The following is a 27,201-nucleotide window of genomic DNA, read 5'->3' on the forward strand; positions in this document are numbered from 1 at the left end:
AAAGGCGAACTCTTACTTTACAGACAGCGGCTATTTAGGGATTAGATCACAGCTCGGGACAAGCAGTGACACGGAGCTGGGAAGCGACTCCGCTGCCAGGTGAGGAGGGAAGGAGAAGGGAACTGTGCAAAGGGAAAGCAGTGCTGATGCTCCAAGCCCTGCTCCCAAGGATATCTGCCTGCCGTGCTTATCCACGGAGAGGGGCCGGCGGTGGGGGGAGCCCAGGCGGTTCCGGTCCCGGTACACTCTGTCCACCAGCCCGTGGTGCCGCGTGGTCCTGCTCGTGTCCAGCGCCGACGACTGGAACGGAGTCTGGGAGAGACACAGGGATTATCCACAGGGAAACACCTCCACAGCCTGCCCAGAGCCTCCTCACACCTGTGCCAGGCTGGGTTATTCTAAGGAATCAGACTCCAGAAAAGATGTGGACGTTGTGCCATCTGTTTCTCCTCCGGCAGCTCTGGGGGAAGGCTCCCTCCTGCAGAAGGGGACCATGCTGGAGCTGCCCTGCCCTGCCTCAGCGCTGCCCTCACACCTTGGCATCCCTGAACCCCGGGTGTGAGCGTGGCAGGAGCTGCCAGCAGCTGTCCACATGCCCTTGGTGCAGCATGCAGGGTGCATCCAGGAGGAACATGCCGACATCCAGAGCCTGACTCCGAGGGCAGGAGATGCAGGGAGGAGATGCACGCTGAGCTCAGCATTCCCCAGGACACGCTGCCTTCTCTCAGGGCTTCCTCTCACCCCTCCTTGCAGCAGAATTATTTTAAGGGGACACTGAGAGAATGAAAAGAAAAAGAAAAGCAGTTTCCTTCCTCCTCTGTCTAGAAAAAGTTACAGCATCTGATGGTTTTGAAGTGATCTGCTGCTCCTTCAGTGACCCGAGGTGGGATGATCCCACCTGGACTCTTATCAGCACTGACATCCTGAGCAGTTCCTTGTCAGCTGATGATTTCAGAGCAGGAGGATGGCAGGGAAAGGACAGGGAAGATGAATTCCCAGGCTAAACTGGAAAACTTTCACATTTTCCACAGCCTTTCCCAGTGTATACCTGGGGGGGGACAGAGGAAGTACTGAGGGGTCAATCTCTGCTCATACTCCACCAGCAATTTATGGGTCTCCAGGGAGAAAAAACCTCCCCAGCCCTGCACTCCTTGCCAATGTGAACAGCTTTGCTGAGTCCCTCAACACCATCTGTTTGGAAATCCAAAATTTCCTCCTCCATTCAGGTGCTGCACGTGGCAAATGCACTGTCCTGTCTGCCAAGCCATGGAACCATCTGGCTTCCACATTCATCCCTTTTTCTTTTTGGGGTTTTTTTTTTTTGGTTTTTCTTTTTTTCCAAGTGTCAGCTTTGGCCATTGGAAAGATTATTTCTATAAAGCTTTGCATTTATTTTGAAAGGCTTTGTTTGTATTAACTTTTTAAAGAGTCTTTCTACTATTTTAAACTCTTTTCTCTTCAGCAAATATTGGGCTCCTCACCCTCTCCGCACACACGGGCTGTGTTAACAGAACTGCATGCACAGGGGCTGTGGTGTTTATTTTCTCACTTCAGGGCCAACATTTTATATGCAGCAGAATATTTAAGGCAACAGGGGGCTAGAAAGGAGCACAGTGACTTTTTACTGGACTCTCAGCCCTTCAGATCATGGGGGTTTGTGCTTCACTTCCTCGCTTGTATGAAAGCTGAGAAATCTCAAATAAAATCTCAATTTTAAGGCTTTTAAATTCAAACACAGTGCTTTAATCTCTGCTGCAAGCACTGAACAACAATCCCCACACAGAAGTGGGAATATTCATCATTCCAAAGCAACAAAAGGTCTCAAACTCCTCCTTTGCTCTGTTGTTACAGCCCAAAAGGCAGCAAAATTTGCAAATACGTGCTTGGAAGGTCAACAGGAAAAGCAATTTCCTATGTCAGTGGTGTCACCACAGTGCTGCTAAAAAAGGAGCAGCCAGCCTGGAGCACAGGGAACACAGAGCTCACCCGGAATTTAAAGGAATTTTAGATATATAAAACTATAAAGACAAAAAGTTCAATGTAAAACCAGCTATTTCTTAGGTTTTCCCCTTTTCTGGCACGACTTCCTTATTAAAAACACAACAAAAATCTCATTTGAGTGCAGCAGTGGCACAAGTAAAGGTGGAACGTGTCCCAGCTCAGGGCTGAAGTTTAGAGAGAGAGGGATCTGGGGGCAGTGCTGTTCCCTGGCTTTCCAGGAACAAAGATCCCAAAAGAATCCTGAACTTAGGGAAACAGAAAACACCTGAGGAAATGGGTATCACCTCCAACAGGTCAGGCTTCTCTCAGCAACCTTCCTATAAAATGTATTTAGGGCCAAACACCAGGACAACATGCCTGGATTGAAATTCCCCATCCCTGCATGGCATGAGATATTTAACTACAGGGGGAAAAAAAGGATTAAAAAATAGATCTGAGCATCGATTTTATTTAGGAAAATGAAGAACTAAAAGGGTTTCAGCTCCCCTGAGAGAACGTTCAAGGGTTTGAGGCCAGACCCAAAGCCCCCCAAACCATGAAAAAAGCAGCTCAATACAGACAGGAAGGAAAAAGCTCAGTGCTCTCCAAGTGTCCTTTTAGGATTTAGCAAGAAATAAACCCAAGTGAGGTGGATGAGGGGGAAGGAGGAGTGGTACCTAGTGATAGTTGATATTTTGGTGCCTCCTGGTGCCAAGCAGGATTTGGGAATTCATTCTGCCCTTCCCCATGGAGTTTAACATGCAGGCTGAGTGCACATGCTCAGAGATTGCTGAAATCACAGGCCAAGACTGAATAATCCACTGTCTGCACCAAATAAATCCCCAATAAATCATAAAGAACCACATGACAGCAAGTCCAGGGAGTCTGCACAGGAATTATTTGCATGTTCCAGACTGGGATGCATGGCAAAACCTGTATTTATGTGCCAGCCCAGCAGTCCTGGGGAGCTGGGAGGTGAATCAAATAAATCCTGTGCATAGCAGAGCAGGTGTGCTGAAATACGTATCCACCTGGGCAAACAGGACCAGTCCTAAATACGTATTTGCACAAACCTAAATACTTGTTTACCAAAGAGACGGGAACTGCTCCAAAGGCTTCAGCCAGAGCTCCGTTGTGCTGCAAATCAAAGAAGCAGAGATGCTCAGACACCAACGCTCTCAGCAGGCACAACCACCCAGGCTCTGCCTCAGCATCTCCACACAATCCCAGAGTCATTTGCAGTCGTGCTTTGAGCTTAAAATTGGAAAAACCTGGAAAGCTTTCCCCACTGGTACAAACACATGGGGTTATTTTGTTGCTTGTCACCATTTGTTATCTGTAACAACATCAATTTGGAGATTTTTTTTTTAGTGTGTGTGTGTGTGTGTGTGTGTAAAAATATAGGAAACCCCGGAGTTTAAGGACAGTTTGTTTCTGTCTCCTCCTCCAGTCATTCATAAATTTTTGAATATTCCCTTTCCAGCAGTCAGGATTAAAACAATCTAGGTAAAAACCACCAGTGATGGCCATCAAGCACAGAAATACTGAAATATTATTGCTTAAAAGGAATTCTGAACCTCCTTAACAAAAAGCTGAAGAGAAAAACTTGAACAGAGCAGACATTGTGGAGTAACACTGAGGTCTTCAATCCACTGCAAACCTCGGCTCTGTATTCCCCAAAGACTTAAAGATTTAAATAGATTTTTGCCTCTCCTCTTGCACAAGATTCAAGCTTTTAACCTGCCCAAATTCAGCTGTCTGCACCTATTTCAAGAGGCAGTTAGAGGTCAGCAAGTTTCTCCATCTTTATTAAGCACCCCTCATCAGAAAACCACAAACTGCAAAATTTCCTTCTTACCACATCCTCATGAGCTAAATTCTAACTGTTATTGCTCAAAAAAGGAAAACTAATGCAGAAATGTTCATTATTTTGAGCACTCTAAATCAACTAAATGTGGAAATCAGGAGTCCCCACAGGATCCTCCAACTAATCCTGTCCTTGGACAACATCCTCTGTCCACCATGCTTCAAGCAGCAGAATATTCACCTGAAACTCTGCCTTTCTGTTTATGGTGCATCACCTCTGGAGCCACAAAACTCAGCCAGGACATTCTTACATTTCCTTTTCAGCCAGCCCCCCAGAAAGTGATTATTCTGACACCACTTTGTGTCCCACTTCCCTTCTCCTCTCCCAAAATTATTCCCACAGAACATGCACATCAATTCCTCCATCACCACCTTTATTTCCTTCCATTTTACTTTGAATTTACAGCATCTTCCCAGATTTCACTAGGAATTGCATCTCTCAGAGCATTCCTGACCCCAAAGCATCACAACCAGGGACAGGAGAACTAAAATCTACCACAACTACAAGAAAAAATACCCACATATCCCAATCCCGTCCCGAAGGAGCACAAGTTTTTAAACCAGAGTGCTGATTTCTGGACTAGCAGCTGCCTCAGGAGCTTAAACCAGCATTCAAGCACAGGATTCATCAACGAATCCAAGGAAAAACCCCTTGAACTCACCTGGAAGGGGAGATCCATGGCACTGTTCCCAATCTGGTTCACATTTGGCAGTGACCCCCCGTAGTACTGGCCACGACTCTGCCCCAGTTGCAAATACTGGGTTTTCTGCAGCTGTAGCTGAAAGAAAAGAAGGAGGAAAATGTAATTTCAACTGTTTTAACCAACACAACTTGACAGTGATCACTGAGAATGGAAACCATTAAAAGGCACAGATCCAACTTTTACAAATGAGGGTCAACCTTCTCCACAAGGTTCTTGCACCAGGAAAAGGGTTCAGGGATGGTCAGGGATGGTCAGGGGTGCTCAAGGATGTTCAAGGATGCTCTGGGATGGTCAGGGATGCTCAAGGATGTTCTGGGATGCTCAGGGATGCTCAGGGGTGCTCAAGGATGTTCAAGGATGCTCTGGGATGGTCAGGGATGCTCAAGGATGTTCTGGGATGCTCAGGGATGCTCAGGGGTGCTCAAGGATGTTCAAGGATGCTCTGGGATGTTCAGGGATGCTCAGAGATGCTCAGGGGTGCTCAAGGATGTTCAAAGATGCTCTGGGATGTTCAGGGATGCTCAGGGGTGCTCAGGGATGCTCACGGGTGCTCAGGGATGTTCAAGGATGCTCTGGGATGGTCAGGGGTGCTCAGGGGAGCTCAGAGCGCCCACGCCAAGACAGGATGCAGAGAAAAGGCCCAGCCTGCTTATTCCATGCAAATACTTCGGGATGTATCCATGGATCACAGAATCCCAGGATGGTTTGGGTTGGAAGGACCTTGAAGCCCACTCAGTGCCACCCCTGCCATGGGCAGGGACACCTCCCACTGTCCCAGGGTGCTCCAGCCTGGCCTTGGGTACTCCCAGGGATCCAGGGGCAGCCACAGCTGCTCTGGGAATTCCATCCCAGCCCCTCCCCACCCTCCCAGGGAAGAACACTGTATTACAATAGTCCCTGAATACAAGCTCACCCTGAGGACAGCTCACGCATTTTCCTGACATTCAAACAATTCCTAGAAAACTCAAATACCTTTTATTCACAGAATTTCCCCCAGAAGCCACCGATTTCCAACTGCACAGACAGCTAAAATCTCTGTGCTTGAGCTGAGGGACCAAACTAATCCCTGATTTAGGAGATGACTTGTGGAGATGAAACCTCTCCACAGATCCCAGAATCTCAGGATCATTTAGGTGGGAAAACAGCCCCAAGATTGTGTCCAGCCTTTGACAGGGTGCTCTCAAAAGCCTCAGCTATTTGGACAAGACACCATTCACTCACTGGCTGAGGGTTTTTTTCTTCCCAAAAGGGCAGATAATCCCCTCAGGCTGAAGATTTATAAAATAGTCCCAGTTTTCCCTATCAAATGGCTCAGAAAGATCCCATCCAAGGAGTGGGAAAGCCCCCCCTGCTTTTCTTGTGCAATCTTTAGCCACGCAATTCCTGAAGCAAGACATGAAATTAGAGAAACCCTGTGCTGGTATCACTTAGTGAGTCACAGCCCCTCCAACTCAGAGCACAAAAAGCACAATATCAGAACTAGCTGTGCTTTTTCCCTGGCCCCTGCATATGTTTTTGTTGTTAAAAAAAAAAAAAATTAAAAAGCCTTGTTTGGGATTTGGGCCAAACACTGAAGTAACTATTTCAACAGGTGTTGGTTTCCTTTCAAGAACCTCCGAAAGGCACCCAGGGAGGAGGGGGTGGCTTTGTGTTTTTTCAGTGTTTGGGCTTTTCTCAGGATATACCCACCTCAAAGCAGCACAGGACAGGGAGGTCACGAGCATTTGTCTTTCTGCTGCACTTGAGCATGGAAATGAGGCAACCCCAGAGCTGGGGAGCCGAGCCTGTGCACTGCCTTGGCTCTATCATTAATTTTAGCAACGCTCCCTTCGATAAACACTCCTGGAGATCTGTGCCAAAAATAAGAGAAGTGATTGCTGCTTATTGCTCTCATCCATCACCACACCGGCGGGGAGAGCTGGGCTCGCTCCTCTGCTCAGCCTCCTGCCTTTCAAGAGAGAGTGGCCCCCAGACTCCACATTTATTGGAGCCCATCAACAACTGCCACTTGCAATCTGGGAAGATCAAGTGTAAGCAGAGCAGGATTTGTGTCCTGAACGCCTCCAAGCTCCAGCTTTTGAGCTGGAAAAAAAAGTTTGTTTGAATCTTAGGACCTTGCTGTCATTCCAGCAGGAAATTGGGAGTGAAATCAGCTCCAGTTTTTCCCTTCTCAGCAAACAAAAAAAGCTGCAAATTTACCTCTGAGGTACCTCAGTGCTCAGAGGGAAACAACACTGAAATCCAGAATAAAAGTTTGAGAAGGGACCTTAAATATTATTTAATTCCACCCCACCATCCCAGTTTGCTCCAACCTGGCCTTGGACACTTCCAGGGATGGGAAATCCACAATTTCTCTGGGCAACCTCTGCCAGGGCCTCCCCACCCTTTAGGAAAACAGAAGATGTTGTGACTAAAATGAAATTTCTTTTTCCTCTCCATCCATCCTGCGAGGTGGAGCAGGTACAGGGCATAACCGGGGATGAGGTTTTAAGAGGGGTTTGCTTTTCAAAGAAAACAACAAAAAGAAAAAGCCTTTTCTTAACAGAAAAATTCTGATTACTCTTCAAACATTACCAAGGCTCACGGCAGCCCCAGGGTTATCTCCTGGGGTTGGATTCAATTAGTGCAACTTGGATTCTGGATGAATTTAGATAGGGAAGGATGATAAGGAATTACTTAGTGCTCACCAGATTTATTAATTTCATGAACCACGAGAACTCGGTGCCTCTACATCACAGCTTTTCCATTTCTCTATGGTGTGGCTGAGAGAGCAGCTCCCTGACAGCTGAAAATATTGCTAAATATCCCAGCTCTCTCCCAAGAAAGCTTTTGGTAAGGAAACAGCTTTTGCTTGTTAAACCACTTTATTTCTGCTTGGTTTTTCTTGTTCTGAAGAAATGTTCCCCAAACGCCAGGTCCAAATGGAATCTGTAATTTTCCTTCCACCAGCACTTCTCTTACTCCACTTAACTTTAAATCTTCATTTTTTTTCTTTAAACTCCAATTTAATCCTGAAAAATTAAGTAATTTACGTGAACATTTATATGAAATACATCAATTTTTCCACTTGGGTTACCATTTGCTGGACACACGGCTGTGTTTGTAGGGAGAGATTCAAGTTCTACAATTAAAAAAATAACAAATAAAGACAGAAACAAAACCTTAAATACAAATCCAGTTTTCCTACAGACTTTCTAAGTGACCAAAATATGCAGATGGGAATCACATGAAGCATTTATTAAGAATTCAACACTTCAAGTTATTGAAATTCTTCCCACAAAAATTCTGAGTAAATACAAATTTGTGGGCAGAACTTACTGGGAAGTTTGGCAGTTTGGGCACTGTAAATCAACCAAAATCCACTGTAAAGGTTTCTTTTAAAATGCCTTTTTTAACACATGAAATTTGGACTGCCATAACCATAATAAAAGGGTGGAGTGTCCGTTTGATAAAACCCCGAGATATCTGATGACTACAGGAAGCAAAGATTTTGTGATAACGGCTTTTTCACCGCCTTGCAGTTTCCATACCAAGCTTTCTTATAACTTCATTTTTTTCCCTCGAAAAAACCCGTTCTCTTTAGCACCTCCAGCCTAATAAGCAGCAAAACCAGTGCAGATTAAAATTAGAAAAGTATTATTAAAGCCTAATTGGGACTTAAATTCTGCTGGCAGGATTAAGTGGAAGTTTTAGAGGCTGCATTATTGATAAATCCCGTTGTGCTCAGCAGCGTTCGGTTAGACAGGGCTGAATTTTCCCAGGGAAGTTTTCACCTGGAGCACCCAGCCCCGCTGCAGGATTTGGGCTTGGTGTCAGGACTGGATTTTTGATGGGAGAGATTTCCCAGTGCCTGTGCTGAGAGGAAGCAGAAGGCAAAGAGGCTCCCAAAGTTCTGGCCTGGCTTCTCTCCGCAGTGTGGAATTAAACACCAAGTCAAACAAACCCTGCAGTTCCTCGGTGCAATCCCAGCGGGATTGGCTTCTTCAAAGGGAGATTTCTCCCCATTCACAATCCTCATGTTGGTAAGAAAAGCAAATAAAAGCTTAAAAAGAAAGAGACCTTAACAGCAATTTAATGATTCGAGTTTATATTTAGTGGCAGCGCTGCCACGAGCTATAAATCACCTCATTAACCCTTTCACTACTTAAAATGTTCTTTAAGGTGCCAAAAACTCTCAAACAATGAGCTCTGACCACCCAGAGTTTGGCTCCTCAAGGGAACCCTTTTCTGTTAACAGTCCAAAAGTCACGTTAAAATCCGAATTTCAAACACTCAGCACTACTCAAACAACTGCTAAAATTAATACACATTCAAATAACTGCTCATTTATGAAACCACCCTCCCTGAAAACTGCCTGGGATTTCTTTAATTCGATGAGGAAGGAATCACAAATGAATAAGAGAAAATCCTGGTAAGCCAAGGAAAAGGAAATTTCTGTGTTGGCCACAATTTCGTTAATTCCAGGTGCCTCTCCCCAGCCCCAACCTGAAAATCAAAATCAATAATGAGACACAAAGTTCTGAGCACAGAACAAGTTTCAAGGGCAGAGGATTTGGTTTTAGATCCCAAACTGTTCCCATCTCGGGATCCTCCTGGAAAATGGGAATAATCCCACCAGAAGAATTTTGAAAAGGTTTTGGAACTCCTCACACTCCTTCCCTGCAGGTTTAATTAACTCATCAGCAACTCAAAGTTTGAGTGGTGCTCCAAGCCTGGAGCAACCCAGGGAAAAGTGGGGATAAATGAAGATATTCCAGAGGCTCCCAGTCAGCCACCACCACCACCAGATCTCACTGGGGGAATGAGGATAAATTAATTAAAATATCCTGCTGCTCCCAGAGAGGAGATGAACAAAGATTGGAAAGACTTCTGGAATGCCTGACCTTTTAATCTCTTTAATACTTTTAGAGCTTGGGTGAACACTGATTGCTTTTATAACTTTATTGTGTTTTGGATAATTTATTGCAAACAATTACAAATACTTCCATTATTTACATGTTACTGACCTAAATTCACCCCTGCTGTTATCAAATAGTTCAACAGGTGGCTGAAGAGATGGATTTGCAAGTTTAGCTTTTTATTTTAATTTCCCATGTAATTAAAAATTAGTATTACGAAATCTGACAACAGCAATACTTTTCACCCCAGCAGGCACCTGTAATATGTAAATAATAGAGTTTATCTTCAATGCCCTGATAAACGGGGCAAATCAACCTTCTGGTGCAAACCCACATGTTTTTAATTGTCTTTCAGAGCACCTCAGAGAAAGAAAAAGGTGTGATAACAGCAAACCACAGCTCAAATTCTGCAATAAACCACCCTGATCCTCTAGGAAAGGGCTCAAGACAGAGGGAGATAAAAAATATCTGGGATTCCGGCGAGGTGAGCAGGCTGCTGTCAGCTGAGAGATAAAAAAGAGGACTCTGAAATCCAAATCAGTGCCTGTGTGAGCACACTGAGAGTGGCACTGGAGCTTTCTTTGGGAATAATCGGCCTTTCAGGGCCACAAGGAAGAGGGAACGGGATCCAGAGAGCACAGGCAGCTCCTTCGCTCCCCCCAGCCTCATTTATCAGGGATAAAGAGGAGAGGAGCCTTTGCATTTCTCTCTCACTGGGCTGTCACACTCAGGAAGAAGGCACATTTCTGAAGTCACCGATTTCCTGCAGTTTCCAGCCGTGCTCCAAGAGCAGCAGAGCTCCAAAGGCGCAGCTGTTCCTCCCAGGAAGGAGGGTAAAGGAAATGAAGGCTGAAGTTGAGAGGAAAGGGATAATCCACAGTGAGAGCAGCTGCTCTGCCTGCCTCACTTGGGAGTTCACAGATTCCAGCAGCAGCTTGTAACAAAATGTTTTGCAACGGTTTGGGGGGGGGGGGGGGGGGTGAATTTTCAGGGTGTTTTTAGTGTCATAGAAGTGAAGATTTGAAGGCTGGCTCCGGACAGAGGAGCGAGGACAAGCCCAGCAAAAGTTTCCCTTGTTGCCTGTGCCAATCCTTGCTGGCCTCCCAAGGATCTTGGTGTCCTGGAGCGATGGATTTTGCAGGGAATGGGACAAGCAAGCCAAAACAGGAAGCCAAATGTCTACTAGAAACTACGTGAAAATTACCCCGAAAAACTGCAGACATATGGGATGAACTGGATGTGACCCCAGACTCGTGGAACTGCTACATCATTGTTTACTCCTCCATCACCACAACTGTCACTCCAGTCACTTTTAAGGACTTGTTCCATTATCCCATCGTCGTGTCAGGACAAAAACACAGCTCTCAGGCCAACCAAACGCAGCCAGGAAGAACAAAAATGCAGGAAAAAGCCAAAAAAAAGCATTTTTGTTGCTCTTTTTTTTCTGAAGGGAAGGAAGCTGTTGTAATATCTTGGAATTTAGCAGCCACAAAAGAGCAGCAGCTTTGTTTCTGCCACACTGAGACACTTCCCAAGCAACTCCTTCCTTCAGAGCTGAGCTGAGAACACAAGGCCAGCCTTGATTTTCAGGGATTTTGATTTTCACCAGGATACAAGAGTTTTCCCAATGCACTGAAACACACAAATTTTCTCCACAATTTCAGGAATTAACAACAGAACAGGAGGTGACATCTCCAAGGACCAGCAGCAAAGGGTTGTGCTGCTGCCTGGGAGTCTCCCAGCTCAGCACAGAGCGAAGGGGAAGCAAAATCCTCCTCTTCAATCTCATGGAATGAAACAGCAGCTCCACGAAAAAACCAACTGGGATTCAGAGAAAGGTGTTTTCATCATCAGAGTAATGAAAACTGCCAGTCACAGGGAAGGGCACAGCGAGGCAGCTGACTTAAGACTTTATAAATCTGATTATTTTTAAGGTTACCTGATAGCATGGCTTCAATCCTGCACTTCCAGTGGCTTACCAGGAAAATCCTGAGGTCTCAAAGGCTGCAACACCTGCAGGAGGCCCCTGCAGCTGCTTAAAAACCTCTCCAAAATTAAGGCAGATCTACAAATTCTGTGCTCTGACAGAGGGGAAGGAGATGATGGAGTAAATTCTTATCTCCAGTCTGTGATAACCAGAGGAACGCATTCCCACCCTTTGGATTTGGGATTAAAACTACGTCCTTTGTGCCGGCTGCACGTCCATGAAGCAGAGAATTGGGAGACAAGGATCACTTTGTCTTTGCTATCATCAAACTTTGGTCACTTGGGTGACTTGTGGAGAACAGGAGACAAAGCAAACCCAGAAAGGAACCCCAAAAAACAACCCCAAAAAGCAGAGACACGGCCCTACCCCAGAGAGCTGAGGCGTAACACATCACTAATTACTATAAATCAACCTAAAATGAATTTATCACAGAAAAGGCTGAGTTAGAAGGGACCCATCAGGATCAAGCCCAACTCCTGGCCATGCACAGGACATCCCAAGAATCTCAACTCTTCAATCCAAATAATCCTTTGTTAAGAGCATTACAGTCCAGTCAAATAAATTTCATTCATAAGAGCTGAGATGTTATTGATCAGCAAAGCCTGGGCAGGAATCATCTGAGCCCCAGCCAAGCCCCAGCACTGCACTTTTAGCACTCCAAGAGAGCCAATTATTACTCATGAGTTCATGTTTTCTTCACCTTCCTGTTGAAGGGATTATTTAAGACTTCAAATCACTTAACTGGATTGTTTTGTCCTGTTATGAGTCATCTCCAAATTCCAAGGCCCCATTAGCTTCTCCTTCAGGAGCTGCGAGCAACTCCCCCGATTGCCTGAGCTATAAAACCGTGAGGAAACGGGGCTGTAAAAATCACCCAGGCTCGGACCTCTCCTCCCAGCTGCCTCCTCCAATTCATGTGAAAGTGGAAAGATCTCACACCCCAACACTATTCACAACTCCCCCAAATCCACACTGCACTCAAATCCTTTTTTCTTGTGAACCCAAAGAAAACAAACCAGAAAGAGGAGGGGAGAGAGGCGGCAACAGCATTTAATGCTGTGATCATTTTTTATTCTTTATTTCTGTTTTATTTATTTTGTAAAGCACTTCTTTATACATGAACTTCATTTTTCTCCCCAAAATGAATTAATATGAACCATTTGGGGGTCGAGGGCAAAGAATCATTACAAACACACCTTGCAGGATTGGAATAAATAAATCAAACCATAATAATAAAGAATAAAACTTAATGCACAGGCTGTGACTCCGTGTTTAAAACCACTTTGCTATTTCTGGTGAACAAAGGTTTACTGTTTAAAACTTCACAGTCACAACTGAGGAGCAAAAACAGGATACAGCAAACTGGAGCCTTAAAATAGTGACTATTCTTCCGAGTTGTGCTCTATCGCCGGGCAGGGAGCCAAGCAAAGCTACAACAGGCACCAAACCTGATTTGAGAGCTTTGAAAAACAAACCCCAGCCCGTGGCAGCTCAGCAAGTGCCACCCTCCTTCCCTGCGAGGCTTTCAGCGACAGGGAGGCGTGGATGCTGCTGATAATTCAATCTAATGCAGAGGACAGGGCTCCTACTTGAAGCTCATTTATTATTTGATATCCAGAAGGCAAAGAATTCTCTTGGTTATATTTAGATGTAGCTCGACACTCTCCAAATCTTGTTCATTTCTGTGAGCATTATTAGCTAACAATGTGCTCTTAAAGAAAATATTCCTTCTGAGCAGGCATCTGATGGAGAATGCCAGGAAACAATCGTCCAGCTTCAATAAAAAGTTCCTCAACCATCCCCATTCCTCCTATTGAAATGCCTCAGAAAAGCTGAAATAAAAGCAGAGATGCCCTCATTAAGTAAGATAAAAATAGCTTTTATGTTCCATTTTTTATTTTTAGCTAAAGAATGAAAATTCAGTTATGTAACCCTACAAGTTTCGTAAATTAGGAGCCAAGCAGGGCATGTTTGCACTCTTTGGGGTTCAGGGGCACCTCACTCTGCTCTGAGAGTGGCCAAAAGCTACAGAAAATTGTTTGGAGCTGGAAAAATGTGGTATCAGCCAACGCTTCAGGTATCAAAACTATCCAAAACAACATCAGAGTCCAAATTCTTCGAATGCAAAAGGCTCATTCAGCACAATCATCTGCCTGAACCAGAGGCAAATCTAATTACAAGGAGAAGGTCAATCAGACATTTGAATCTGAGCTGGCTGCTGGAAACTTGTGCAATATTTAAGATATTAAATAAATATTAAATAAGATATTCTCTATCCCTCTTGCTGTCAGGAGTAGAATCTACACTGAGACTGTGCAAGGAATAAAAAGGTGAGAAGTCAGGGTATGAAACAATCCCTGACTTCCCTTCTCCCAGGGAGGATTTTTATTCCTTTAATCCAGCTTACAGATGTTGAAATCCCACTTTGAGGCTCCAGAGCTGGAAAAATCTCCTGCACAGCTTCACAAGCTGCTCCTCCAGCAGGTCTGAAGAGGCCCCATCCTGTCACCAACAACTGCTCCTCTGTCTGAGGTGGGAGCTATCACCATCTGCCTGGAAATTCATATATTTTGGGTATCAACTCCAATTCCCTCCCCTCCGAGACCTCGGCCGTCCAAGGAAAATAATATTCACATAAATAGTAATAGCTGGGTATCAAAATTAATTGAAAATTCATCTAACAGAGCTGCAGTGTGCAGTTAACACATCTTACTACTCTGGAGTGATAAGTAACCGTAGTAAAAACACCAGTGAGCAGCCCAGCAGGGAGAGCACAGAGGAGATTTTCCCAATCATCAGGAAAAGTGATAGAACAGGCAGAGGAAGTAAAAGACACTTGGAGAAAATCTGCCTGTGAAGCAGAGACTTTTTAGCCAAGGCTTGTGAAGGGCTGTGGAATTACTGCTGCAGCCTCAAGCTGCAGCACTTCAGCCTCCTCCATTATTTAAGAGCTGTTTTTTGTGGGTGTGTGGTGTTGTTGTTTGATTGCAAAGGATTGTTCTGGTACACGGGGAAGAATTTTCAGCTCCCAAGAAATAATTTGCAAAACAAGACTGTTATCAACACTTGCTTACAACTTGGTATTTTATAAAGTCCCAAGGAGATCAAGCCAGAACATCTCCAACTGATGAAGAGGGGCTTTTGCAGTGCTCCCTTGGCTCCACAAGCACTGCTGCAGATCCTCATGGATCCTCATTCCTGGATATCACTTCCAACAGCACGAAATGCAAATCATTTCAAACAAATCAAAGCAGCACTTTAAATATTAACTCCAGGAAGTATCAGAGATGCTGATAATAAAGACACACATCCAGCTGCCAACTCAAGCTCACAGAATTCCAGAACGGTTTGGGCTGGAAGGGACATTAAGAATCATCCAAGTGCCACCCCATGGGCAGGGACACTTCCACCATCCCAGGCTGCTCCAACCCTGTCCAACCTGGCCCTGGACACTTCCAGGGATGGGGCACCAAAGCCTTGGGGACCACATTTGCTTAACAAAATGCGAGGAGTTGAGACCAAAAGAAAAAAAGGGAAGCAGCAGTGAGGTCACAGCTGGTCACTGCCGCAAAATGAACCCTGTTCCCAAAAAATCTACCTGATTTTGAATTTGCTGCTTTTCACTCCCTCACTTGAACCCCTCAGCAACAGCTCCTCCAGCACAGCTACAAAAACACCGGGGTAGAACTCCAGCCATCACAACCAGTGATGGTTTTAAACCAGAAAAGTTTATTTTCTTTACTTTTTTTTTTTTAAGATACAGCCTTACATTTGCTGAAAAGTGCCCTGAAGTCTGCTTGAGTTTCAGATTCTGCATTACGCACAAAAATATCGATGCCAGTGTGGAACAGAGCATTAGGGAGTGATCGATGCTGTCGGGGCCATTGACCAAACTGCCCTTCCACTGCTCAAGAAAATGTTCCTTTGCAATTACAGATGGATAATGGAGAACACAGATAAATATTTAGCTTTTAAGACATGTTGGTTAAATCCCTATTGATCATTTTTGAGAGGATGCCTATTTTTTGCCAAATTAGTGTTTGATTACCACTACAATGAAAGTGCTCGATAACACTCGAAAATTTCACAGAACCACAGAATCCCAGACTGGTTTAGGTTGGAAGGACCTTAAAATCATCAACTTCCACCCTGTGCCATGGGCAGGGACACCTTCCACCATCCCAGGGTGCTCCAAGCCCCTGGCCTTGGATGTTACCAGGGGTGGGAAATCCACAGCTTATCCGAGCAACCCCTGCCAGGGCCTCCCCGCCCTCACTGAGAGGAATTTCTTACAGAAAATTCACACACTTGGATGGAGCAGGAAATCTGAGTTAAAACTCACCCCAAAAAGCCCCAAACCCATGGGTTTGATTTAATCTGGTCCATCCCTGCTGCACCCACACGTGGACTGAACACGGTGCTGGACACAAGAGTGAAAGCTCCCGCTGAAATGTGCCCAACGCTGCTGCCTCAGCAAAGAGTCAGGGCTTTGATATTCCTAAAGTGCAGGAAGTGCTTCCTAACCAAAATCAATGGCATTGATAAATTGATTATAAAGTGGAGAACTAACTGTTAGTGAGAGGAGCAGGGGGGTTGATGGATGGCAGATTTAAATCAACCTTGTTTCCGAGATCGTTACAAAAATAAAAACGCAGTTTACGTGACAAAAAAATTAGATAAGAACTAATCTGATTACGAAACCCAAGAACAGGTAAAAATGGTTCCCAAGCCCACGTCCTCACATAACCACAACCACGTTCTGGGCTTTCCAGGCCTGGGGTTTCCCCCTCCTTTTCCTTTGTGCTGAGAGGAACTTTTTTTTTTTCCATTCCATCTCCCAGATCCTGAAGACAGTTTGCCCTCAGGCCACATTGCTACAAAAATCATTTTTCAATACCAAATATTCTTGAAAACTACTTTGAGGCACAATTCCTGTGGCTCTGTTTTGTGGGGTGATGTTTTACTCACGCAGAGATCCTCGTTCACCCCTGGCCTGCACAGAACTCAGATTAACACAGCACCAACCCCTCCTGTCCCCCGAGAGCTTTGGAACCTTTATAACTTCTGCAGTCACAGCTGGAACTCAAAGACAGCACTACAAATTTCAATTTCTGACTAGAAAACCGAGAGAATCAGTACCCACACCTACCACTTTTCAGTGTAACCACAGGCCCAGCTCCCCTCTGCACAAACATCTCTGCAGCTTGTTCTGAGGGGAAAACCCCAAATCAACCCCAAAGAGCTGGAAGAACCGACTGTACCTCACCTTGAGAAAAAATCCTCTTCCTAAATGAGCACCTTCTATAAATGCAAATTACCACCCAGTGCTGATGCTAAATAAAACTGAAACGCAGCAGCCGGAGCTGAGTCCCACATGTTCACCCTGAGAATTACAACCAAACACCCAAAATGCAGCAGTTGTACAATTCAGCCTCATGTGCTGCCAGATCCTTCCGAGCTCTGCTACATCATTAACACCGAGGGATTTGGCCACTGCACACAGAAAGACTTTGTCCAGCAGCAGCTGGGCTGTGTGGGAGTGATGGGACAATCAGTAAAAAAGTCACTGTCTCCTTAAAAAGCGAAAACAAAAAAAATCCAACAAAACCTGCCTGGGTTTGCCAGAAGAAACCTTCCCCTGCTCACTGAGTGCAGAGAGTTTCCCAGGATGGCACAGCAGAGCCGGCTCCCTGTTTACCTTGGACAGCTCAGGCAGGCTGAGGAAAGCCAAGGGTTGCACAAGAACAGAGATTCTTTGTGCCCTGGCAGGTCACCTCTGCCTCTCACTCTGCTGATCTACAAACATTCTTTCAAAGAATTAAGGGCACTGCTTGCTCACCCAGCCTGTGATGCCACAGCCCGAGGTCACAGCACCTGGAGCATCTCTGGGGGTTTCAAACTCCCTGCTTTAGTTGGGGGTCCTGCTTCATGATGTCAACAAAGTTCACAGGACACAAGGAAACGGCTCCAAGCTTTCCAGGTTGGACATCAGGAGGAATTTCTCCGTGGAAAGGGTGGTCAGGTATTGGAGGGGCTGCCCAGGGAGGTTTGGAGTCCCCAGTCCTGGAGGTATCCAAGGAAGGACTGGACGTGGCACTCGGTGCTCTGGGACAAGGTGGGGATGGGCCACAGGTTGGGCTTGATGGGCTTGGAGGGCTTTTCCAAACCTGGTGATCCTGGGATTCATCAGAGACACCAGTGAGTGATCACAGATGAAGCCTAAACCACTCATTTCTTGGTCTGGAAATGTGCAAACTCAGGGTCCAAACTTTGTATCTGAGAAAGTTAATGGAAAAAAAATACCTTCTAGAGCTTGAAAAATTCACATTTGTGTTTGGAGAGAAACTCACTTTTAACCTGAGCTGCCAGCTGGAAGCATCAATCTCTGTGCTAGAAGGGCTCAGTCCTGATTTTGATGCATTTCTTTAATATCCCTCAGACATTCAAAACCACTCTTACGTCATTAGGAATTTCTTTTGTATCACATCGTTTAATAAAAACCTGCTGAAGACATCAGGAACCATTGCAGCTTTGTATCATCATCATCATCATTAGCATTTCTCATTTTTAAAAGCAGATTAGCATTCCTGATTTAACTAGGCTTTTAAATACTGTTTTGCATATTATCTACATCCAACGCTGAGCTGGGGATGTACAGAGACATTCTGATCTCTTCCACAGCCAACAGGAACCAGAAAACCACTGAGTGTCTCATTTTTAAGTACAAATTTTGTGACAGGGGGATGTGTGTGGGTCTTACACACACACCATCACAAACTACGGGGTTTTATTTTATTTCTATTTCATTCTACTTCTGTCAAATCTATGCCATTACGACATATTCCACTTGACAAAACCAAACTTCAGCAGGATTTTGTATTAAAATAACCCAGGTTTAAAATACAAACACCGTGTTTTTACTTCACATGGTTTTCAGGAACTCACAAAAGCCACAGAGAACTTTGGATAACACCTAAAAATACACAAGCAAAGGGTGATGAAATTTTGCATAATGTTTCCAAACATCACCATTAAGCTGGGTTTAATTCCCTGGGTGTCGGGGTTGAGCAGGTGGGGCTGGGAGACAGCACCCACTGGCAGGTTTTTGGAGTTTGGGGGGGGTCTTTTATTTTCCAAGGTAAGACTTCAAGGCCCATCAGAGGGAGCTCAAACACAGTTCTGGCTGAAAGCCCTCAAAATTAAGTGACTTTAGGTGAATATTAAAAAAAAAAAAAAAAAAAAAAAGCAATCCTGGAAACCTGAGAAAATCTCCAAGTGAACAAGAACCACCCTTAAAATGCAGGTCACAAATTGTCTTTAAAGATCTTACATTTTTCTGCATTTCAAGAGTCACATATTGAAGGGCTCAGCACCATCTGCGTTAGCTGCACGTTAATTTTTTGGTTAATTACAATTTGAAAGGGCAGCAACAGCCTTGGATGAGTAAATAGATGCATCAAAGCATCCCTGGGCTGAGTTACACCAGAAATTGAGACAAGCCCTGGTAAACAACCCCAGAAATCAGTGCAGTCCTGAAATTCCAAACCTCACAGAAAAAAAAGAAAGGAGCAGAGCCACAAACAAAAAACAGGAGTCAATGTCACAGAGGAAAAAAAACAACTCCCCCTCTCCTCTTCTCACCCACTTTGTTACTATGGGACTGGCAGAAAGCTCTGGATTATAAACACCAAGGTCCCACTCACAAGACAATTAAGCAGCTCCAGAGCTTCCATCGACCACCCACCTCCGCTCTGCGCAAGGTCTGCGCCTCCCAGCAGAGCTGAAATGCCAAAAATCCACTGTGCCAGCTGAAAAACAGGACTCTGCTGCTCCACACAACAGGGAAACCCTTTGGAAAACAAAGTTTACTCTTCCTCAAATGAATTTTTTTGTATTTTCTGAGGGCAGTAAAGGAGGGGTTGATATCACACTCTGGTGAGAAAGATGGATCAGAACTTAAAAATCCCACACGGATCCAAGAGCATAAATAGGTGGGAGATGACCAAGACAGAAAGGAAGCTCAGAGGAGGAACAGTGAATTTCTGCCTCTGCTCTGACCAGTAACCAACAATAAAGCAGACAAGATGGTAAACATTGCAAAAAGACAATTACTAATAATGAAAAGGCAACAGAAAATTTGGGCTGCTTCCACCAACTGAGTAAGGCGTTTTCAAACTGACAGCAACGTGCTGCTTGCCAAATGAAAATGAGAGCAAACAGCAAAGTTGTGCTTAACCCCTTTTTGCTTTTATGCTGCATTTTAAACCCAGATGAAATCATGGAATTTGAAAGAAAAAGTCTACAAAGGAGACATTTTACTCAGCTCTCTGGTCAGTGTTTCCATCACTTCAGTACCCAGAATGCTCAGAAAAGTTATTCATCTTGGGTTCTTTCCTCAAAACCAGGTTCTTGAAAGTGTGATGGGTTTCCAAGTGCAAAACCCAGGTTAGGAACGCTCGGATTTGGGAGAAACTGAAATGGGATTGAGGAGAAATGAATCTGGATTCTGACTTCTCTTGCAGAAGGTGAGAGCTAAACGTGTGAGCTAATTGAAGGACAACCTGTAACTGCAGATTCCAAGAACTCCCTCAGGAACACCCAGCTCTGGAGCGGCAGCAAGGACTGACCACTGAAGGCAAAATCCCAGGATACTGAGCCACACAGGTGTGAGAAACAAAATGATTCCAGTGACCACAAACACCTCCAAATTCTCCTCACTGTGGTCCCGACCAACTCCAGCAGGAACATCCAACATCCAGGTGAGCATGAGCAGAGCTCCAGCCTCACACCTTCCCAGGCAGGTGCCTTTCCTTTACATCCAACCAGCAGCTCCAATTCAAAACAAATATTTACCCTCTCCTGACACGGAGGAATAAAAGGAAACCTTTTACTGCAAATCCAACTGTGTGTTCTGTTGTTCCTGCAAAGCTTCAGCCGCAAACAGGCTCGTAAATTTTCTTGAAACAGTTAAAAACAAAACACTGACAAGCAGGTGAGACAAGAACAGAACAGAACAGCTCTGACATCCCTGAATCTGGACCAGAAAAGGCATCTCGTGCCCGGAAAGCGCATTCGTTATGCCGGGAATTTCTGCTGATGGGCTTTGCAGAGACACCACCAGCCAAGGGAGGCTTTGGAAGTGCAGCAATTTGCACCTACGACAACTGGAGTGTAACGGGAACAACACCAGCGACAGGGAGTCCGGCAGCTCCCGCCCGTGGGTGCTCCGTGCCCACACTCGGAGCACAGGGGGGATGCTCCGGGGGCTTCTGAGGGACCCCAACCGGGGTTTGCCCCGGGCTGAGGAACCAGGAGCCCACCGCAGACTCCAGTGAAGGAACCGCGACACCTGCTCAGAGCTGCGACCCAACCTCAGCTCCCGGCCTGTGCCGGGATGAGGAGCTGGAGAACCCTCCAGGCGAGGCTGAAGGAACCGGGATTCCCCTCAGACCCGGGACTGTCCCGGGATGAGGAGCTGGGGAACCCTCAGATCGGGGGAATGGAACCAGGACCCCCTCAGACCCCAGTGAAGGAACTGAGATCCCTTCAGAGCCGGGGCCTGTCCAGAGATGATGGAACCGGGATCCCCCCTCAGACCTGGGCCTGTCCCGGGGTGATGCAATTGGGATCTCCCCTCAGACACCGGCAAAGCATCCGGGATCCCCCTCCGACCTGGGGCCGGTCCCGGTGTGACGAACCGGGACCCTCCTCGGCCCCCTCGCAGGGAACACGGGGGTGCCCCCGCCGCAGCCCAGCCCAGCGCAGCCCCCTCCCCGCCGGGCCCGCTACGGCCGTGCGGTGATGCCGCTGCCCCGACCCTCCGGCGGGGGGGACCGGGACCTCCCCCCGCGACAGGTGTCGGTCACCGGAGGATGCTGCGGGCCCGGTGGGCCCCGGTGGGCGGCGCGGGCCGGGCCCGGTGGCGCGAAACCGGGGGTGGGGGTGAACGGGGGCCGTGAGGGGGGGGCTGAGGGGGACCTCCCCCCCCCCCCCCCCCCGCGGGCGCCGCCCGCCCCCGCCAGGGGGCGCTGCCCGCCCCGCCCGCCGCGCGCCGCCGCTGCCCCCGGCCCGAGGGGCTCCGCGGGGGGGGCGCCGCCCCTCACGCCCCCCCCCCCCCCCCGCCCGCCTCAGCCGGGGGCGGCGGCGCCGAGTCTCACCCGATGCGCGCGGGTCAGGCTCAGGTCCTTCATGACCTCCTCGAAGGCCGCCGTCTCCTCCGCCTGCTTCTGGTTGTGCAGCGCGATCTTCTCGCTGAATTTCCGCGGGTTGTTCGAGGCCGCCATCTTCCCCCGTCCGCATCCCCCTCCCCGCGGCCGAGGGGGGGCGACGCGCATGCGCCGGCCCAGGGAGGGGGGGGCGGCCTCAAGGCGCCTGCGCGGCGGCGGCGGGGGGGCGGGAGGGGGCGGTGAGGGGGCGGAGGTTGCGCATGCGCGGGGCCGGGCGCGCGCGGGAGGGACGGCGAGGGCGGGGGCGCGCGCGCGTGCGCGGGGCCGGGGCTTCCCCCGGGGCGGGGGCGCGCGGGGCCCGGGCCCGGTCACTGTCCCCGTCCCCATCCCCGTCCCTGTCCCCAAACCGGCCTCTGCCCCGGTCCCTGTCCCCGCTCCCTGTCCCCAAACCGGCCTCTGCCCCGGTCCTGTCCCCGCTCCCTGTCCCCAAACCGGCCTCTGCCCCGGTCCCTGTCCCCAAACCTGCCTCTGCCCCGCTCCCCGTTCCTGTCCCCCATCCCTGTCTCTGCCACCGGTCCGGTCCCGGTCCCGGTCCCGGTCCCTGTTCCCATCTCTGTCCCCCATCCCTGTCCCGTTCCCTCCGTGGTGGCTGCTCAGTCTCCTGCTGAAAAATCGACTTTATTGATGCTCCCTCTTCACTGAGATGACAGAAATTCAGGAGGTCCCGACTTTGTCGATCAGGATTTCATGCAAAAATCACCTGTAATTGCAGAGAAACCACCCTGACTTCTCCTGCACGCCTCGATTTATTTCTTTTTAATACCTTCAGCAGGAAAATTGGGCTTTGGACTCGTAGGTGGCCGTCTGTCCTGAGGGATGGACACAGCAGAGCTTGGAATCGCACTGGGACGTGAACCAGGGGAGGGTCACAGGACCGTGGATGCTGCTCCATCAAGGGCCAGGAATAATTAACAATTCTCCCAGATAATGAGAACGGGCTTGGGAAACAGAGTCCTGCCTTTTCAGTGAAACGGGATCTTCAAAGCACAACAGGACCTCCTGGGATTTTATCGCATCCTCGGGGGTCTTCCTGCCGAGTTGTCAGCTCCTGCTGTTGTCACCGGGTTGTCCCTTGTCCCCTGCTGTGCCACACGGGTCCCTGTGCCCTTGGTCAGGCGGGCTTGGTGCCAATTCACAGCCTCTGGCAGAGGGGCATCACGACTCGAGAAACCCACCCAGGTGAAGAGAAGGGTTGAGCCTGAGGACTAATTAACATGAGAAGAGAGAGAATCGATGAACCAGGGGGAGGGAGAACATTAATTGATAAAGAATCAGGTAACCTGTAGCCAAGGAGCTTCGATTTCTTTGTTTGCTAAGAGTTACTTGTAGTGTGAGGGTTTGAAACTCCTCGGGCTTGATGTGTGGGGAACCCCTGTCCTGCAGCCTGTGCAGAATAAACTCTGCCTAAACTGTCACCAGTGGGGTGCCCAGTGTCACCCCACCGAGCAGGCCCCAGTCCAGTCACTTCATCCCTCATTTCTCAGCACGTCCCCTCCCCCCGTCACAATTATCCCACTGATGGACGGATAAACCCTCATTCCAGGCTCAGGCTTAGCCACAAAGTCACGTCCTACCCTAAATGCTGGCTGCCAGCTTGCACTTAAAGTTTACAGCATGGGCTGAGATACCATCTCAGCAAGGCTCATCCAGGCCCTGGCAGGATCAGCCCTTCCTCCCTCAGTCCTGGCAGATGTTTCTCCAACCCCTTCTTGCCTTTTCCACCAGGAATAAACACCATTTTCCCTAAAATCCCCTTTGGCTGTGTACACGAACAGCACATGACCTGCAAAATTGGCCTGCCATGCTAAAAGCACATAAATCATAAAGATTTAACAGGGAGATACTGATTATCCACATTGTTTTTGCTCGAGGAGCGAGACAATGATAAATAATTGGTGGAGTTGTCCTGGATTTCATCCCGAAGGTGGTGATATCAAACATCTCCAGCCCCAGCTGCCACTCTGCCTCTCCTACAGCACCACGAGATGAAGTGCCTGAGATGGAACTTGATAAATTCTCCCCTTTTGGATCTCCTGAGATGGGAGACAGTGAAATCTCCACTCCTGGTTCGCAGGGAAGGAATGCAGATGGCCAGGGAGGCAAGGGGAGGGGGCTGCAGCTTCCTCCCTTAAAAAAACTCCCTTAATTCTTATTGTTTCCCGGTGCAGCTTTATCAGATCGAATTCCAGTGTGAACCTGGACCCCTCTTCCCGAAATCCCCCCGTTTTACCCGGCTTTGCAGCACAAACTTCTCCCAAACACCACATTCGTGCTGGGATGTCTCAGGCACTCAGAACTCCAGGTTTTGGGGTGGGTCTGGCAGACGATTCAAGTCCGGCTGAGGGCAGGGAGAGGCTTCGGTGTGTGCCCGGCTTCCTCCTCTCCCGCAGGGAATTGTGCCCTTCCTTGGGCAGAGCGATGAGCTCCTGCCCCGAGCGTTGTTTCTGTCTCCTGCCTCACCTCGAGCACATCTGGGGCCACTGGAGAGCGGCTCCATCCCAGCGGAAAGCCCCGCTGGGCTCCCCCGAGGCGGCGGCTCCGGCTCCTCCAGACGTGTTTGGGAAGAGATTCTGGTAACTGAGACTCCGGAGCAAACAAAGAACCACCGGGGGCCGGGGCTGCTGTGGCCACAGCTGCCAAAAAACCTCCTCCCCGAGCAACCTGCGGCCTCGCGGAGCAGATGCGCTGCAGGGAGGAGCTGCTGTTTGCTTTTCGCTGGGTTTTATCCGTCGCAATCGCTCTGGCAGACAAAATCCAGCTCCTTCCACGCTCTCCCTCAGAGCTTTCCCAGGAAGGTGTGAGGCTGAGGGACTCGCACAACGCCAGGGCAGCACACGAGGTTGTGCTGTGATCCACAAATGAGCTGACATCTTTTTTTTTTTTTTTTTTTTTTTTTTGCCTGCAGACACAAAGATTTTGATCTTTCACACTTCCTACTTAATGTTCCTGTTGACATTCCCATTATCCTCAGAGAAGAATATCCTCAGAGTCCCCAGTTATTTTGAACCAGGCTCCAAACCGTGCTTGGAGTAGGAAAACATTCTCTTGTTTCACTTGGAACTGGTGAAAATTTCTTTAATTTAAGATGTCCTTGTTTCCAGAGGGCAAATAAAAGCACCTGAACCACTCTCCCCTCCAACAAATCCACTCACACAGAAGGTTGGCTCGGCTCCCTGTACCAATATTCCCTTGTCACTCTTCCAGTTTTGCTCCTTTACCATTCCCTGTAAATTCTAAAATTACGGAAAGCCAAGCAAACAGCGACTGCTGGGAGAAATTAATTCTCATTTCCACACCTCGGGCCTTTTTGCTGCTCCGAGAGGCTTTGGCAGCCAGGCCGAGGGTTCTGTTACTGGTCCCTTTTCCCAGAATCGGGGCTCAGCTCGGCGCCACACGGAATGCAGGGAGCATTCCCGGGATGCTGAGGTGATGTGGGGAGCTGGGAAAGCAGCGGCCACTCCGTGCCTTCCCAAAGGGATGGGAGGCAGAGAATTCCATGTGAGAATTGCCAGAGTCGCAGTGAGGCATCAGTGAGGATGTACCTGGCACTCCAGGAAGAGAAGGAGCCACAGGAAGGATGGAAAGAGAGAATTTCCAAGGGCCTGGAGGAACAGGACACAGGGAATGGCTTCCCACTGCCACAGGGCAGGGATGGATGGGAGATTGGGATGGAATTCCTGGCTGGGAGGGTGGGCAGGCCCTGGCACAGGGTGCCCAGAGCAGCTGTGGCTGCCCCTGGATCCCTGGCAGTGTCCAAGGCCAAGTTGGACCAGGCTTGGAGCTGCCTGGGATCATGGAAGGTGTCCCTGCCCATGGCAGGATGAGCTTTAAGGTCCCCCTTCCATCCCAAACCATTCCACGGTCCTGTGACCCTCCCCTGGTTCACATCCCAGTGCGATTCCAAGCTCTGCTGTGTCCATCCCTCAGGACAGACGGCCACCTACGAGTCCAAAGCCCAATTTTCCTGCTGAAGGTATTAAAAAGAAATAAATCGAGGCGTGCAGGAGAAGTCAGGGTGATTTCTTTGCAGTTGCAGGTGATTCTTGCATGAAATCCTGATCGACAAAGTCGGGACCTCCTGAATTTCTGTCATCTCAGTGAAGAGGGAACATCAGTAAAGTCGATTTTTCAGCAGGAGACTGAGCAGCCACCACAGAATTCCCGGGTTTGTGGCTCCTGGGAGCTGCTCCCTTTGCCCAGGGACACCTTCCACTATCCCAGGCTGCTCCAAGCCCCGCCCGACCTTTGGACACTTCCAGGGATGGGGCAGCCACAGCTTCTCTGGGAATTCCATTCCAGGGCCTCCTCACCCCCACAGAGAGGGATTTCTTCCCAAAATCCCATCTAAACCTCCTGTGAGTACCCCAGGAGGTGCAGCACCCAGGGCTGGCACACGGAAGGCACCTCTGCCCATCCAGGGGTTAATCCTGCCCCTTTTCCATGGGGAAAACTCCTGATTTTCTCCCTAAGGAACACGGATCCCAGGCTTTTGGCAGCCTCCCTTCACGTGCAAACCCCAAATCCTGCAAAAGGAACAGTCCAGACACGCTACCTGCACCCCGGGGCAAAACCTCTCCTTTCCAAACCTCCGTGAAATTCAAACATTCCTGCTAAATCCAGCTGTAAACCCCTGTCCTGAAGGCACTGACGCTGAATGCCGGCATTGATCCTGCCAGGGAGTCACTCTGCATCCTGAGGAGGATCACACACGTTCAAACACGACCCCAGACCAAGCAGGGGGAAAAAAAGCACTTTGCATTTAAAGCTAAATAATTGCCAGCTCTGTCAGCAGGCCCAGGTGAGCAGCCTGATTACAAACTTCGCTTAACCACATGGAAAAGACTTTTTAGGGCTGTTTTCAAAGCGCCCAGGACCCGGATGGTAGACATCGAAAATATTAAATATGTTAAAGGATCCATTCTGCTTTAGGTGCTCCTGATGTGGTGCAACCCCAGGGACTTCAAAGGCCTCGCTCCAGCTGGGCTGGTGGCCTGCACAAACAACCCCCCAAAAAAAAGAGATTTTCATTTCTCAAGAAGCCCTATAAACCGGTTCTAGCTAATTGCAGGGGTCTGGGTGTGAAACAGCAACTGCAAAGCCTCAGGGACCCAGCCAAGAGCCTTTGATTTCTCTCTCCAACTTCTAAAACCTTCTGAAAACTTTTGCCCTGGCAGCTTTTCTGCTTTCAGAGGATTCCAGAGTGGTTCAGGTTGGATAATCGGGGGACACCTTCCACTATCCCAGGTTGCTCCAAGCCCCCTCCAGCCTGGCCTTGGACACTGCCAGGGATGGGAACTGTCACCCTCCTCTTTTCCTCACCCTTTTCCTGACTATCTGAGGCTGATTTGGGGTGGCACAGCTCAGCCAGCAGCTGTTTCCCAGCAGAAAAGCCCATTTTGTGTTCATTTTCTGGAACCCTCAGTGTTGGAGCAGTCGGAATCGTACCTGCCCCACAAACAAAGGCTGAAACTTCTCCCTCGAGCTGAGATGTTAAACGGAGAAGTGCCAAACACCTGTTCCTGGAGCTCAGAGAGGAGCTG

The 27,201-nt window shown here is 48.2% G+C and overlaps 1 protein-coding gene and 1 long non-coding RNA gene across 9 annotated transcripts in view; both read right to left on the reverse strand.

Moving 5' to 3' along the window:
• Window positions 1–21,779, reverse strand: part of CRTC1 (CREB regulated transcription coactivator 1) — a 39,876-nt gene extending 18,097 nt beyond the window's left edge. For 3 of the 7 annotated variants that reach the window (XM_048288018.1, XM_048288014.1, XM_048288012.1), the window contains exons 1-4: window positions 21,593–21,779; window positions 4,509–4,625; window positions 3,070–3,117; window positions 175–312 (exon numbers count right to left, since the gene is read on the reverse strand). In XM_048288018.1, coding sequence (XP_048143975.1) covers window positions 175–312; window positions 3,070–3,117; window positions 4,509–4,625; window positions 21,593–21,769 — 480 coding nt within the window. In that variant the 5' untranslated portion in view covers window positions 21,770–21,779. The remainder of the gene's footprint in view (window positions 1–174; window positions 313–3,069; window positions 3,118–4,508; window positions 4,626–21,592) is intronic. The other 4 variants (XM_048288019.1, XM_048288016.1, XM_048288017.1 and 1 more) reach the window with 2 other exon arrangements.
• A 481-nt stretch (window positions 21,780–22,260) lies between these two features.
• LOC125317875 lies at window positions 22,261–24,453 on the reverse strand. Of its 2 annotated transcripts, none has more exons than XR_007200217.1 (2): window positions 24,122–24,453; window positions 22,261–22,866 (listed from the first exon to the last, which is right to left on the reverse strand). It is a non-coding gene; the product is annotated as an uncharacterized LOC125317875 (long non-coding RNA). The 2 variants fall into 2 exon arrangements; XR_007200218.1 differs by having other exon boundaries at window positions 23,892–24,453.
• Window positions 24,454–27,201: the final 2,748 nt, after the last annotated feature.

The sequence above is a fragment of the Corvus hawaiiensis genome, chromosome 28 (genome assembly GCF_020740725.1).
Source record: "Corvus hawaiiensis isolate bCorHaw1 chromosome 28, bCorHaw1.pri.cur, whole genome shotgun sequence".
NCBI lineage: Eukaryota > Metazoa > Chordata > Aves > Passeriformes > Corvidae > Corvus > Corvus hawaiiensis.